The sequence below is a fragment of the Arachis ipaensis genome, chromosome B8 (assembly GCF_059453495.1).
Source record: "Arachis ipaensis isolate K30076 ecotype BB chromosome B8, ASM5945349v1, whole genome shotgun sequence".
NCBI lineage: Eukaryota > Viridiplantae > Streptophyta > Magnoliopsida > Fabales > Fabaceae > Arachis > Arachis ipaensis.
In genome coordinates this window covers 4,310,480-4,326,143 of record NC_142443.1, presented here as the reverse complement: position 1 = coordinate 4,326,143, position 15,664 = coordinate 4,310,480, and the positions used below count along the sequence as shown (strand labels likewise).

General features: G+C 36.1%; 2 protein-coding genes across 3 annotated transcripts; both read right to left on the bottom strand.

The window, feature by feature from the left end:
* Positions 1 to 1,194: 1,194 nt before the first annotated feature.
* On the bottom strand, positions 1,195 to 4,940 carry LOC107613591 (double-stranded RNA-binding protein 2). Its single transcript, XM_016315668.3, has 3 exons — positions 4,449 to 4,940; positions 2,698 to 2,917; positions 1,195 to 2,268 (listed from the first exon to the last, which is right to left on the bottom strand). The coding sequence occupies exons 1-3, from the start codon at positions 4,692 to 4,694 to the stop codon at positions 1,514 to 1,516; spliced, it is 1,221 nt and encodes a 406-aa protein (XP_016171154.1). The 5' UTR covers positions 4,695 to 4,940; the 3' UTR covers positions 1,195 to 1,513.
* Positions 4,941 to 8,020: 3,080 nt separating this feature from the next.
* On the bottom strand, positions 8,021 to 13,556 carry LOC107613414 (vacuolar fusion protein MON1 homolog). 2 transcript variants are annotated; one of them, XM_088496074.1, is made up of 15 exons: positions 12,903 to 13,556; positions 12,587 to 12,666; positions 12,393 to 12,464; positions 12,236 to 12,275; positions 11,797 to 11,898; positions 11,500 to 11,621; positions 11,094 to 11,226; positions 10,926 to 11,017; positions 10,681 to 10,762; positions 10,524 to 10,588; positions 10,059 to 10,355; positions 9,878 to 9,969; positions 9,199 to 9,263; positions 8,555 to 8,680; positions 8,021 to 8,466 (listed from the first exon to the last, which is right to left on the bottom strand). In XM_088496074.1, the coding sequence occupies exons 1-14, from the start codon at positions 13,293 to 13,295 to the stop codon at positions 8,585 to 8,587; spliced, it is 1,731 nt and encodes a 576-aa protein (XP_088352200.1). In that variant the 5' UTR covers positions 13,296 to 13,556; the 3' UTR covers positions 8,021 to 8,466; positions 8,555 to 8,584. The 2 variants fall into 2 exon arrangements, with proteins under 2 accessions (XP_088352200.1, XP_088352201.1); XM_088496075.1 differs by having other exon boundaries at positions 8,561 to 8,680.
* Positions 13,557 to 15,664: the final 2,108 nt, after the last annotated feature.

Here is a 15,664-nt window from a genome sequence, read left to right as displayed (position 1 = left end):
GGATCCACATGACCACTCTGGGGCACTGCCCTGTACAATTATAGAATGTGAGATTTGTATCATGGTGATTTACAAAGGGGAAAAAACAAATAAAAGTGTGCAACTTTGAATGCTATTTTATCTGTTACTACACAGGAAAGGCTTTGTAATTCAACGACAGGACGAAAATGACTTCACAGCTAAGGGGGAGGTGTTTCAACTTTACTGCACATTTGAACAACTTTAAAGAGTGCATGTTGAATTGAATGGTACGTGACAAAGATGATTAAGATAAAAGGGTGTGCCAAGTTCCTCAACAGTGGTTGTGATTACTGGTTCAGTACCAGAAAGGTCTACTTTATGAGACTAATGTGTAAGACTGTTCCCTCTCTAAAGGGGAAAAAGAAGAAAAATAATCAACCACCGTTTCATACCTTGAGAGTGAGAAGGCAGTGGTAAATTCTAATTTTGACCCAATAAATACAACCAACTTCAACTTATTCAAAACCTACAACTTCATCCTAAAACCTAGCTGTGAATCCCTTTTACCTTAAATTCAACTATTTGTATACATTATAAATGACATTTCTGAGAGTAACATTCAAACATAAATAACATTATTTTGTTTTGTAAACTACGATCCAGTATTTGGATTTGAATCGAAGTACTACTCAAGCTGGTGTCATAGTCTCAGAACCTTTGAAAATGATGTAACTTCTCCCGTACTAATGAGCAAAAGTCTAATCACTTACATTTAGGTAAACAAGAAAATTAGCAACACCCATAAAATGTTGGACAAAATTAGTAAAACCTACTCTTAAATGCAAGTTTGTCCAAATATGAGTGGTTACTTGTTAGAATTCCGCAAGAAACTTCCACATGCACAACTCAATCCTGTGAAAAATATAAAAGTAACTTGCTGAAGAATCAGATTCTCCTGATGTAGCTCGATTATATAACATGAATAACAAGTATAGATAACCACCATGGAGTCCAGGGGGAACCTAGAAAACCTAATAAATGATCTATAATAGATCCTTTTTCCTAATGTGATCTGCAAGCCTCAACGAGTAAGGCTTCTGGCTTCAAACACAACCTTTTTCATTTCCTCCACTTGCAGAGACTCAATCTCTGATCTGAAACGGTATTTGCAATGTTGGTCAGGGAATTCCACATGCAGGAGTAGAAAAGACCATTCGCAAGAACAATGCAAGATGATCGAACTGGCAGACTTGCTGACAAGGAATACTAAGAAATGACATACATTTAAAAAAAAAAAGGGAAAAAAATGGAAAGAAAAATGCGGAGAGAGCAAATGACATGCCAAACTGCTCTTAAATTTTCACATATATTGGGCTGCTGGTGCTAATTAACCCGACCAATTGTTGCGTTTAACAGGACAAAATGGGGGTAGAGAAGGAAAATGGAAGGGATGATTTAACATCACTCATTATAAGATGAGAAGCAAATTCTAGATCAGCACAAAACTATGACAAGTTGGCTACATTCCCATGGATGCTGAATTCTATATATTTCAAATTTTCAGCTGCTCCAAGATTTGTGCTGTCCGTGATTCTGCTAATGCGTTCTCAAACTTGGCATCCGTCTCTTTAATTTTAGGTGGCAGTTTTTCTTCTTTAACCGGGGTAAGGGGGTTTTGCTTCTGAACAGGAGCAGGTTCATCTTTACTTATTGGTGGAGCAGCATATACTGGAATAGCTTGCCTAATAGTGACCGGAGGAGCAAGTTGTACAGTAGAAGCCCTTATAACCTGCTGGGGCACTGTGCCGGGTGGTGGAAGAGGTGGTGCAGCATAGACAGGTACTACTGACCGTATATTCACTGCAGGAGCAATTCCATGGCATGATGATCTCATATGTCGAAGGGGAACATATGGTGCTGCTCCTGCTGCAGGGAACTTTATGGGACGGGCAACTCGGCTTTCTAGTGCAGAAGATTGTGGTGGTAACAGGGAACTGTCACTAGCTGTTAAAGGATGCCTGCTTCGAGGTCCTTCATTTGCGGTTGCCAATGAGGGCTTATTTCGAGGTGCTGTCTTTAGGCAAATTAGGGGAAGGATCTTTGATGTAGTTGCAGGTAGAGGTTGTGGACTGGATGCCCTGGGATGTTGAATATGAAATTTCTTTTGGAACGGCATTAAAGCATTTGGATTTGACACTGCCATTTTTTCCTTCTGGCGGTAGTTCAGTAAAGCCCGTGCTATTGTGATCTGTTCAAGTTCATCATTGATCTCTGGTTCATTCGAAGAGCTTGCAGTTTCTTTTGCCACTGGTGAGGAAAAAAAATATTGCTAGTTAAAATTCAATTATTTACATAGATTTTTTAATCTTTTGGTTAAAAAAGGGGTAAACGAAAAGGAGGTGAAATAAACTATCTGGCATGTAATATTATGTCTATCAGAGAATTTTAATCTGGAATGGTGAAAGAAAAGTACTACCACACCAGGTTTGGGAAGGTGGCAGCATGCTCTTTTGTTATTGCTGGCTGGCAAGTTTACAATGTGTTGAAGAACAAAGGATTTACCACATATCTTACAATAATGAGAATAAAGGAAACAGGCCAGGTTGGTTATTGCCCCTGTTCCATTTTGTAGTCTACATAAAATAATATTATACATCCAGGACATATGAATGTAAAAAGCGCCATATTCCCATGAAAGCAATTAATTTTTCAGACAAAAGCAATCCAGCCACTTACATTGTTTAAGAGATGACCAAGCCGCCATTGCTGCATTTTTCTCAGCTTGTTTCTTATTCTTGGCTGGTTCACCAGTGAATGTAATTCCAGCCAATTCTACCATCCCAGTAAAAACAGGTAGATGTCCTAAGCCTGACCTGTATGTTGTGTACAGAGGCAATGGTGCCCCTACCCTTTGTGCAATTTCCTGTAAGAGGTTCTTGTATACTCCAGTTTCATCCTGAAAGTCGGATGTTCATAAGTACATGGACAGAAATAATACTAAGGGTGCAACTAAGCCATTCAATGCAATGTGGATCTGCAGACATATTAACAACGATAATAAAGGCCAATAAAAGAAATACTTCAAAGGGAAATTCCACATCAATTTGATAACAAAAGCCATTCAACTTGCGTAATAATTTAATTGAGAATGTTGTTGATAGATGAATGTATACATTGGAGAAAACATGCTACACTGTACCACATTACCACACTCATGGTTCCAACATATTCCACTTTAAAAGACATGCAAAGGTGAAAGGTCAAAGGCTCCAAACAAATAAGAGAACACAGCAGATGTTACAGAGAATGTTCTTGGTTATTTAACACCAGAAAAAGAGCACCTAGAAATACCAACAGTCTAGACAAAATTACAAGCACTAGAAAGTTACAGCAGGTGAACTAGTTGCATGATAGAAGTTAGAACAGAGCAGCACAAAGTTAAGTCCTTTTTTCCAGAAACAGATTATTGTCTTGAACAATGTAGGCTAACAACACCGATCATCCTTTATGAAGGAAAACTAATAGTATTAACAGCAAGGTGCAACCAATATCCCCAGCCTTCCTTTAGAAATAGTAACGACTTGTAGTGTCATGGTTCACTGTCAAACTGTAATGCTAGTATATTAATAATTTATTGAAATAAAAAGGGAGGCAATTACATCAGACCATCAGTCAACCAAGAACACATAATTAGCACAACGATCGTAGAATCATGGATGATATTAACAACGCTCAACTTAAAATAAGTGTACTACTGTAGTTTCCCTAGGGTATTACTGTTAGCAATTTTACAAGATAAGCACCTTAAATTTCTCAAGGATCACCCTGAGTCGGCATATTTACCATCTAAAATAGCTCTGATGAATTGGGAGCCGTTTACAATATTCAATCAACAGTAAATGACTGGACTTATCCAAAACATAGAATCACTAAATATCCATATTCAAATGTAATTGACTTAACAAAATTGGCTTGCATTTCTAGTAAATTGAGTTAGTTGAGCCGGCAGTTTGCACTCTTAGCGACAACAGTTCCCTGAGATGACTAGATTCTCACTAAAGGATACAAGAAGTCCTCACATCTAGAGTAGAAAAACTACTGAAATTCAAAACCTAAGTTTGTCAGTAATGTTTGACTTTCACATCGAAACACCACTAGTTGAGAACTAGAATCCCAATCCTGTTCCCACAATCTCTTGCCACTAAGGTCAACTAATCCAAAAAAAAAGAAAAATTTCTTTCACTACCCACACACAACGACCAGACCAAGTTCAAGTACAAGGGCATTCCAGTAATTCCACAACAACCGACCCTGGTAAGCTCCGGAACGCTCACGGCGAACACCACTAGCTTCACATTATCCAGGTTCATCACACATTCGCAACTTGCATTTATTTATTTTCTCCTCAAAACCCTAAATCTCTACACTAATGAAGTTAAAGACAGTAAGTAAGAACGAAGCGACAGTGAAGAAGGAGAAGAACTCACGAGGATCTTAGCGGCGAGGGAGTGAGAGGGGCCACGGTGAGAGAGGGAGTTGAGTGCGACCTCGGCGGCGGAGTGCTCAGCCTGGCGTAGCGTTGAGCAGTAGTGAGGGCTCTCGAAGGTCTCGCCGTTAAAGTTCACCGTCGCCTTGAACCTCGGAGCGTGATCGGGACCTTCCCGAATGCACGTGTACGACGGCAGGTTGAAGCAACTCCGCTGCGCCAGCTCCTGCAGCTGGTTCTTGTACATTTTTCTTCTCTATTTTTCTCCGGTGGAAATGGCCGCCGGAGATAGATCCCGATCGGGTCGTAATCGGAGCTTTGTCGCCGGAAAATTTTGTCTCCGGCGAGAAAGAATGGGGTTTTAGGGTTTGTTTTGATGCAGAAATGAGAGAAAAGGGCAGAGAGAAAGTGAAATTGTGCAGAAAAGTGAGAAAGGGAAAGGGAAGTAGAAGGAAAAACAAAAAAAAAGAAGGTAATTATTATTATTTCCATTATTTATTATTATTATTATTATTATTATTATTATTATTATATTGAGGAAGTTATTTATTGTTCTTTGTTGGTTCTAGGTCAACACAAGGTTTAATAATTTTTTCCTGAAATATTTAATTGTAATTATGATCTACAACAGTTGTGTTTACTTTGGTGTTTTGTTGTTTTCTGAGTAGTGTTGTGATTGACCTTTTCTTAATCTATTTGCTAATGTGTTTTATACAAAATCTTAGTAATATTTAACTAAGCCACCTATTAGTGGCCTAATTACACCTTCAACTCCCAGGTAATAACTAAGTAAGTATTGTCTAGACGACAAACTAGACTTTGGCAACTTACATTTTGTTCTTGTTTGCATTTGTTTAAGTTCAACTTTCAAAGTACAAGAATAATAGTGTGGAAAAATGTACGAAGCCTATGAGGAGATCCATCTTTGTGTGGTAATCCATTCAGGAATTTCAATTTTATTTTAAAATTTATGAACTAGGATTTTGACTTTGTTTTGCTTACCAATCATGCAAGTTAATTAGGAAAGGAAAAAAGAAATTGCTATATTCATGGTAAATAACTAAATATTAATTATTGTAATAATTAATAAATATTAAATAAAATAAATTTTGATTTTTTGTTTGTCTCTCTAACCCTAATAGACTAATAGTCTATAATAAATCACCTCACCTAACATTAATGAGAAATTTTTTTTTTCTAAATTTATAATCTCATTCTATCTAAAATTCAGTCATATTGGCTTGATGAAATATCCTCTTAAAAGAAATTGCAAACACATTGAAAAATTAAAAAGAAATCTGACATCCCTAGTTATATATTACCTTCCTCTGATTTACTGTCACAGCTTTATTAAAATGAGGATATTGTTTTTACATTAAAACAAAGGAATTTTAATTTACATGAAAAATTCAAGTAGCTAGGCCTAATAAATGATATTCAGTCTTAAATCGCGGGTCAGACAAACGTGTAACCTACTTTTATATTTACGCTACACAAAATTCAACACAGGTTTTAATTAAAAATAATAACAATAATAAAGAGAGAGCTTCATAGTTCACAGTCATACGATTGGAAAATTAAAAAAAATGACGACCTATCATAACATAAATGAAGCAGGCGGAATCTAATTTTGTTTGCATTAATTCCCGAAACCTATGCTTCTCTGCCTAATGGCATGTTCATGTGCTACGATAGCTATCTGTCTAGTAAAGAATTCAGTATAAGTATTATTCAATATCCAATATATCACAATTCGGTGAAAGACACCTAAAAATTTTGCATATTTAATCATCTGGACCACGTGTCTATTATTATCTATATATATTCATTTCACCTAGTCCCGCTGGTGGCTCCAATAATCAATATAATCCAAGTTTGTAACGTGAAATGGAGATTTATTTTTTTGAGAGTAGTAAACCATGCTAGTCCTTACTCCTTAGTCCTTACAATATGACAAATTGTAATTCAAGTTCCTTTACATGACTTTTCTAAACTAACAACAAAAGTGAAATTGTGAATGTAAGATCTTCAATGCTGACGTTGACTCTATTTGTGCTGACCTAGTTATGGGATTAATCTTATAGTGCAAAGAAATGACACACTACATAGCACTGAAGTGGGGAGGTCAAAATTGTAAAACAGTAACGAAGGAACTTTGCATAATGGTGCGTATAAATGCAAAGTTAAGAAGCCACTGAACCAGGGACGAACCCTATAACATATCACGTGATAGGAATTAGATTTAATAAATATGGTTTTTTAATTTTATTCAGTTTGCATATCCACATTGAAGAACCCAAAAGCCCATTGAGGAACTTGCCATAATGCATATCCACGTACTCTTTTTCAGTCTAGCAATGAGATGAGGTGCCAAGGGGGAGTGGGATGGTATTATGGAAATTTTGAGGGTTTGAAAGCCCATAGGAATAGGATTTATTATTATGCAGAAAGTGGGAAGCAAAAACTTTCATTCTCCAAAATCGGTGAAGTTCGACTCGGGGAAAAGTATATCGAAGTGATCATAAAAGTTTTTTTTTTTCCCTTTTTTCCAGGGTACGTCATAAAAGGGGTTTAATGGAGCTTTTTGACAAATTGAAGCCACCGAATTCACAGTGAAGATGACCAACGTAATGAATGGAGGTGTTTCGGGGGAAAGAGAGTTTGAGTTTCTTATTTATTGGTTTTTTCCCACCCAACTATATTTAACACACCTTGTCCTTATTGACATCATGCATTAAATGAGAACCATGTATTCATGTGCCATTACTAGCTACTGACATTGTTTTCATGCATATAAAATTAAAAAATAATAAAATACAATATAGTGTTATAAATTCATAATCTTGTTCTTCTACTACTACTACTCGTATTGTAGCTTTCAAAGATCCAAATAACATTGTGCTATTGAAGGTGGGAAGAAAAAAACAAATGTATGCAGTATGCCATTGCATATGGACAATGGCATGTGAAATCATCTTGACGGATTAAGATGCCTTTCCATCTTGTATAACATATGGGAAATAAGCAGGAAAAAGGCATGGAGAAAATCAAAACGATACCAATTGAAAGTACTTCATGAATTATGTTCTCCACGGCCATGTTATGTGAACAAGTTGAGCTAGTTATTGTCTTGCTTTCACTGTAAAGGAAATTGACTTCTTATGGCGAAGCTCATACTGCAAAACCATATGCATATGCTACATATTTTCTGAATATAGACCAACTATAAAGGCAATATTTTTCTTTTCTTTTCCACCCCAATGATTCCAATTTACCCATTTCCAAATTCTCACCATCCCATAAATTCTTGTATACATAATAAGCACAAAATATAATACGCTCATTCAACATATGATGACAGGTCTACCCAGAAAAAAATGATGATACCCATGTTGAACCAACCCCATCAAATTAACATTTAGTTGGAATATTACTTATTTGCCAGCATCTTTAAGAATTTAACAGGCCCAATCCAAGCCCATTAAAACAGCAAGGGTCTCTGCGAGTGCAATCCCTAGCTTAAAGTTAATTCTCCCCACATTTATGAAATTCTTTTAGTGGATGCATTTACTCTTTAGATGTAATACAAAACTAAAATAAATATACTGCACATTACACACAAGCATGCCCCGTCTGACGGATGATATATAAAAGGGATCAGAATAAAATACTCATCGCTTGTACAAACTAAAAATTGATACAAAGGTGCTATGAATGGAACCGGAACAAAATTGTATTGAATATAACCTTATTTGTGAGATAGTTCCCCAAAAATAATCTACTAGAATCAATAGTCTATCTATATGCTATACAACTAACAGACTTTGTAGTGACTTAACAACCAAACTGCGGTACTGTGGCAAGTAATGAGCAAGCTGTTGGTTCCCCCAAAACAAGAGTGCCATATTAATGCAGGCACAGGAATCATCATTTCAGCAACACCTTTAGTTCATATACTCTTAACAGCTGATGATGACGACTTAAGAAACATTTTGGGAGTGGGCGTGACACTTGACAAACTGATGAATAATGATTTTACATTTGAGTTTCTAAACGAAGATAGAAAAAAAGAATAAACTCGCAAGATATTATGTAAAATAAACTTACTCGTACATCTTTACAGTATTTCATAGGAAGTCACCATGAAAAGGGGCTAGCTCCTAGCAAAAATATTTCATTTTCAACATCTTTTACCCATTGACAAACCCTATTGCAAGTCTTTATTGCCAAGGCCTGCATATAATCATTGGGAAAATAATCAGAATTTATCCACAGTAGTACAACATAAAGAGGATTTGTAAAGTTTTTACCATTCATCCAAGACCAGGAGTTATTTGAATACCTCCAAATTCAACAAGTTTGTAATGTGAGAAAGGAAGAGTAAACCGCTTTTTTATCAATAAATTTAATTGCAAATGGATCCAAATGAACCAAGAATAATTCTCACTTTACAAATTTCATTTGAGAGGATTCAAACTCCCCTATAAAACCCTTTTCCATCAAAACAAAATACTGATTTTTTTCTTATCTTCAGAATCTAAACCAACTAAAGCAACTGTAACAGTAAAAGTAAGCCAATGAATGAAATCACAGTAATATACAGAACTGCTAGATTTCAAAATTGTGAAAATTTTATATTAGATCTTTCATTGGATGTTAGTCATTAACTTACACCTGTATAATGATATACGACATAAAAAAATGGAAGATTAGAAATACAATTTGAGAAATATTGTAAGCAAAAATGGTACCTTGTCTGCAAGGGGATCAAATGCAGCGTAAAGCTCAAAATCCTGTGTTACCCAACACAGCAGAACTGCCAAATGAAATTCATCTGATTAATTTGATCAGAGTTCAATGTAGATTGTATATGCAAAGGTATTTTACAACTCAGCCACAAAACATGAACAACACAAAGTCTTCTACCACTAGGTTGGCTCAGATATTTGAATGGATAAATGCCATAAACCATATTTGCAGATAACCCAAAGTTTTCTGTCTGTCTCTACCTATAATTATTATGCTATCATCTATTTGGCATACTCTTCTTTGAACTTATGCAGATCTTATTGTCACGTGACAGAATCTCCTAAAGAAAAATTCTACCATTTGTTCCATCATCAGTTCTGTCCCAAAACTCTCTAGTGCATTTCCTACCAAAATGTTATATTCTTCAGATATACCACTAAATAGGGTTTAGTTTTGACTAGCAAAGTTGGTTTATCGCAGCATATTGTGTAAATTTGCTTGTCGTTTTACTGGCACAAAGATCTAAACACACCTCACAATAAACAATGGGCCTGGCACACAAAGAATCAGTCTCTCCAAAATATTTCAGATACAAACCAACACTAAATAAGATATACATGACATGCATCCACATCTGAGATGTACTATAACTATCTAGAATCAACAAATGAAATTAATTACCATAGTTTTCATCCCTTCTAAACTGAGTTTTGTTAGGGCCAATTCCTTTATCATGCATTGAAGAAAAAATCTTCTGATAAGCTCTATATAGCCTGCAGAAACAAATGAAATCAGGTATGCTTCCCAGAAGAACACAGTGATGGAAGCTTAAGAAACAAGCAAGTTGTCATAACATTTTTACCTTTTCTGCTGCTGAGGAGTGTTCACTGGTGATGAGAAATCTGAAGATACGTATTGATCCAGAAATATACTTCGGTATATGAAATGCCACAAACCAGCAGCACCACCAGTGCCAGAACCCGGTTCCCTCGATCTATAAGGAGAATCTGTTGGAAGCCCGGGATAGCCCAAATGAGATGATGATCCAGAATGAGGAGGTAAGGGTGGCAGATCTTCAACACGCATTCCACCATCTAGCAAGGATCTCTGAACTTCACTAAGGACATTGGACTTCAACAGGACGGTTTCGATACGAATCCTATGAATTGGCAGGTAACTTCTAAACCATGCAAGAAAAATAACCTCTACAGAAAGACCTAAAATATCTTCATTTTTAACCATTGTTTATTTACCTCTTTACTTTTTAAATTCTTTTTTAAAAAAAGTCCAAGAATAACAGTGATCAGGATATTAAACTATTATATACCTGCAATCCTTGAGATGGTAAAAAGCATCTGAACGAGTGGTCAGCAACATCAAGTATGTATCATCCTGCCACATATAAAGATAGCTTTGTTATTTATGAGCTGAACAACTATATACGCCAAATGTGCCAATTGTCTATGCAATCATTTCTCACTCACGTCAAAATAATGGATGTAAGCATACAAAAATGCCAGAGGATTGTATCTTGGCAAGCAAACAGGTGAAAATGATTCAGATGTCCTGCATAATTATAGCCCGAGAGAGAGGGTAAGAAACTGAACAACAGTACGAAAAATAAAAGAAATCCAAAGTCCAAACAATTTGTTAATGAAGGACAGATGACAAAGACTGCCACAAACAACATGGCGATGTTATCTGAAAGATAAAAAGACATTCTACTTGCCTAAAGGATTCTGTTGACATAACGAAGTTGACCAGCAGTAGCATATCATCTGGATGAAGTGTGGCTTTCTGTGCACCAACTAGACTGATTACCTGCATTTAATATACAATGGTTATTTTATTATTTTATGTCAGTTCATAACAAGACAATTTATGTACAGGGTTAAACCTTGTGCCTGCACATTAGTATTGCAAACAGAACACCTGAATCCACAACATCCTGCAAGATAGCACCAGCAGCTTGCCTTGTTGCATATGTAAGGGGCAGACAGGTATAAGCATGAAGAAATGTAGCCGGATTCCTGATTCAAAAAGACAAAAAGCAATGTTTAAAAAAAGATATTTAGAAATCACAAATAATCTCCATCTTACCAAATCAACCCACCAAAATAAAACAATAAAATAAAAAAAGGGTCTCTCCTTTTTTTTTTTCCTTGTTGTAGGGGGTGGGTTAGGGGAAGGGGCATACCCAAAAGAAAGACTATACAAAAACACCTAAAGTAGCCCCATACTAGATGAGATTTTACTATTTCGCCTTTAATATAACCCAACTAGTTCATAGTTGAGATACAAACCAATTAAAAGAATGAATTAGTGAAGAGAAGACGGTGTCTGTTCCACCAAGCAAGGGTGTCATATCAAACTTTGGATTCCTCTCAAAACATCTGTTTATTGACTTTGTCAGTATAACAATCACCTGCAATATGTATCAACGACATGTATCATATGACTGCAACAACAAAACTAGTCCATTTACTTACTACAAAGATGCCTTAATAAATTATGATGATTAGAAGCAGCAAAAGCAGGCCTATTCAGTAAAATAAATGAATCCATGAACATTTTGTATACAAGTGTCAACTCAATCATACCTGGCCATAGATAAGCTCCAACTGCCCTCTTAACGACTCATAAGGCTCTTCTGTGCAGCTAATGCAAACTAAGTAAATAGGCCCTTTCACAAGAAAAACCACCTGCAACATAGCTCCAAAATAAGATTAGCAACACCAAGGATTGTAGCCATGAAGACCTGAGATTAAAAAAAAAAAAAAAGAAACACTCTTTCTCCTAAGCAATACTTAAGTGCAAAACATAAGCGCAAAACATAAGATGGCAGTTCAGAACCAAAAGCTAGAGCAAACAGCCAATAAGTCCAATTAAAACTTTCTAGTTTCTAAGCAACGATAAAATGTCATTTTGCATAACAATATTATCATGGCTCCAAGTGCTAGTTTGTAACGAAGCAATGTGCAAAGAAAACTGTATATCCATGAACAAAGACGTTTAAGAGAGAAAAGCATGTGATCAGACCTGATGATTTCCGGCCCTCACCAATTTGACACGGTCACCCCTGAAAATAGAAAATGGAAATGTTTGCATGGTCCCTCTCAAATCATTCAAATACATAATATCTCCGCAAGTAGATACTATTAGGTAATATTTAACCAGAACAAAGACATCACAGTACCCATTTTCCACAAATGAAATGATAGCTTGCAACGTTGCTGAAAACCCAGCAAGCTTGTGTTCATCCCCATACCTGGAATGAAAGGAACACGGTGCAAAACAATAAATAGAGGAGCGGATGGGGAAATGAATCTTAAGGGAGAAATTCTAGAAAGATATATAGACGAGTATAGTATTGACAGAATAAACACTAACCTAGAGTATATAGGTTTGCCAGAATGACTGAGAACAAAGAAATGCTTCTTCCTTTTCCTCCATGAAATGGAAGCATCATCCTGCACTTTATTTATTAATCAAGCATAATATGATATCACATGCATCCTTAAGTTAAATGTCTGCCAAGCAAATTTAACACGCTTAACCGGAATTTATAACAAAACTAACGCTTATTTAATTACATTTTCTTCTCTATCAACTAAATTCAAAATGTAAATCATCATAGACCCGAGAACGACAAAAATTTACATGGAATCAAATTCGTGAACGAAGAAATCGACGATGAAATGTATACCTCATCGGCATTCCTTTTCCCAGGGAGCGAAGTTGGAGGAGGGAGGGGATCATCGTGGATGCTGAGCTCCTCAATTTCGTGGTGAGTTAGGTCATCGGCAGCGGAGATGCTGGTGGCGCTGCTGCTGCCTCTTTCCCCGGCGTAACCGCTGCTGCTAGGGCTGGCAGGTTCGGAGGAGCCGCGAATCACAACCTCGTGCGACTGCGAGGGTTTTGGAGGTTCAGAAGAAGCGGATCCGTGAACGACGCCGTTTGGTTCGGAGGGTTCAGCGTCGAAGAGGGAGTACGAGAGAGGAGGCAACTGGAGGTGGATGGGAGGGTCAGGGTCGTTATCAGAGCTAGCAGAACTCGAATTGGATTGAATTTCCGGCGAAGGTGAAGTGATCTCACTCATTGCAAATTGCAGATTCGATTCTGAGTAGATTGGAGCGAGAATTTCGATATTTTGGAATCGGATGTAAAAGAAGTTACGGCTGTGTTGTTGGCTTCGTGATTCGGCTTCTCATGGCAACGTGCTGGGTTCAGTGTTTGTAGCTTTGTGTTTGGCTGACACTGTAAACAGTTGATTCTCTTCTTCAGTGTTGGAGTCAGCTCAGGACCCAAACGATGTTCTGGCCCAATAGATTTTTGTCCTGATAATCTGGCCTGCTTATTTCTGTTGCCAAAAAGCCCAATACATTCTGAGCTGTTTGCATTATTATTGATTACGAGTTTTAATTGGTCTTATTTTCTCTTACCTTATATAGTATGTGATATTTTGTATTTACTATCTTATTCTTATACATAGTAAAAATATATTGTTTTTCCTGCTACATGAAGTGTAAAATTACATGAGATGTTCAATAGTTATTTAGCAATAAAAAAATGTACATCAACTTGACTTACGATACAAGTTACAAAATAAATACATAAAACATTACTCATTACTTGAAGCTTTGACATAAATAATAATAATACATAATTTTATCAGATTGATTAGACAACTCATAATCCTAGATCTTTATTCCACAATATGGAATAAACAAACCCATGTTTCAAATCCGGTTGCAACTGTATGGAGACCAACAAATATACTATTGGAAAAATTTCAAGTGTCATATGCAAGATGCTACATTGTTAGTAGTTGTGTTGTGGCAGGAATGACTAGGAGAGTTGAGATTATGGTAGCTACAATTGCTTCCGATGCTTTGCTTTAGATCCGTTCAAGGTCAATAATGGAAGCGACCACCTCGTGTTTTAAGTTACTTTATCCAGCTCTGTGTAAAGCTGGTTGACCAAAATCAAATCATGTAATGGGCCTTCAGGCCCAGTCAATGTAGCTCACAGTCTTTGACCGTAACAGCCTGCGTTTGATTCTTGCTATCAGTTGTGTAATTTTTTGAGTCAATATGCTTCATCAGATTTCAACTCCTCCAGCGATTTCTATTTATAATTTAAAAAGTATAAGACTACAAAACCTGAAATGGCACATCCTGATAACATTCATTGAACAAAGAAGTTACATAACCAAAGAAGTATCATTCCGTTCAGTCAACCAAAATTATTAACGAAAGATAGTGTTTCTTAGTAGCTATGAAGTTGTTGTCCTGATGCCAAAAATATCAGTTTAATACTGTTCTTATGATGTTGACATTACCCAATTCACCACACCATCTTGTCCATGTATTAAATATTAATTTTATCTAGTTCTCGCTTCTTAGACCCTTTCTTTATTTTAAATTTTTGGACAGGTCTTAGACTATGACTATTGCTGATAAATTTAATCTATCCCAAATATCCTTGTTCTAAAGAAACTTCACCAATCTTATACAATTTCTTGTCACATTTTATACCCTATTTGACAGTCACCTATCAACTTAGTCAGTCACTAATTATGCAGTTGGCCCCCCACATCGAAATTGAACCCAAAGGACTTCTCGATAAAAAGACCAACTCACAATCTCTATCCTTTAATTTTTGCTTATACGTGCTTTATTCTTATTGCATTTTCCCAATACTAATACTACTTTTATCAAAGCCACTCTCTAGTCTCTAGTACAATTTCACATTTGAAAATTGAAATTAGCATTCATTGGTATTGTTGTCAAAGTTGATAAAATTGGAATAAACCATTAGAGTAATCACCACTCATTCATATATAAAAATAACATTAATCCTGATCAAAAGATGGATGATCTGTATTGCACTTGCATCTCAAATAACTAGTTTACTTTATAGCAGGTTGCATCTCACACAATCCTCGTTGTGAATATATGATATATTATAACTAATGTCCACTATTTAAACAAAAATAATAATTTGACAACTAATATGGGTACTTTTAAATTTTGATATATGTTTTTTTTTTTTCCGATATCCTCTTCGACCAAAATTAATCCGTCAGTCCCTAATCAAGGAGTTGCTATATACACAAAATTGAATTGGAACTTTAGACACTTATTTAAATGGAATAATGATCTGTCCGATAAACTAATCCAATTTAGTTTTGATATATGTTTTATATTCTATGAATTGTCGGACACAGGCTCATAGGCTTAGCTTTTTAGCCTCCAACGTCCAACCTAAACCCAACCACATTAGAACCCAAACCCCACCAATCATTGAACTACTGCTACTACCATGGCCCCACCATTTCCACCGTTTTAGATTTTGATTTTAGTACGAATGCGAAATGCTGAATCAAATGAAACTTAACCACATAAAATTGATTTGTAAAAAATAAAAAATAGAAATCTAGTAGTGCAGGAAAAAGAACCATAGAAA

Excerpts from the sequence above, each read along its gene's own strand:
- LOC107613591 (XM_016315668.3), bottom strand. The coding sequence starts at position 4,694 with ATGTACAAGAACCAGCTGCAGGAGCTGGCGCAGCGGAGTTGCTTCAAC. Across the intron at positions 2,918-4,448 it reads CCCTCGCCGCTAAGATCCTC|GATGAAACTGGAGTATACAA; the intron begins GTGAGTTCTTCT and ends TCCGACTTTCAG. Across the intron at positions 2,269-2,697 it reads TTGGTCATCTCTTAAACAAT|TGGCAAAAGAAACTGCAAGC; the intron begins GTAAGTGGCTGG and ends TTTCCTCACCAG.
- LOC107613414 (XM_088496074.1), bottom strand. The coding sequence starts at position 13,295 with ATGAGTGAGATCACTTCACCTTCGCCGGAAATTCAATCCAATTCGAGT. Across the intron at positions 11,227-11,499 it reads CTAATTCATTCTTTTAATTG|GAATCCGGCTACATTTCTTC; the intron begins GTTTGTATCTCA and ends TTTTTGAATCAG. Across the intron at positions 8,681-9,198 it reads TTGATCCCCTTGCAGACAAG|GCCTTGGCAATAAAGACTTG; the intron begins GTACCATTTTTG and ends GATTATATGCAG.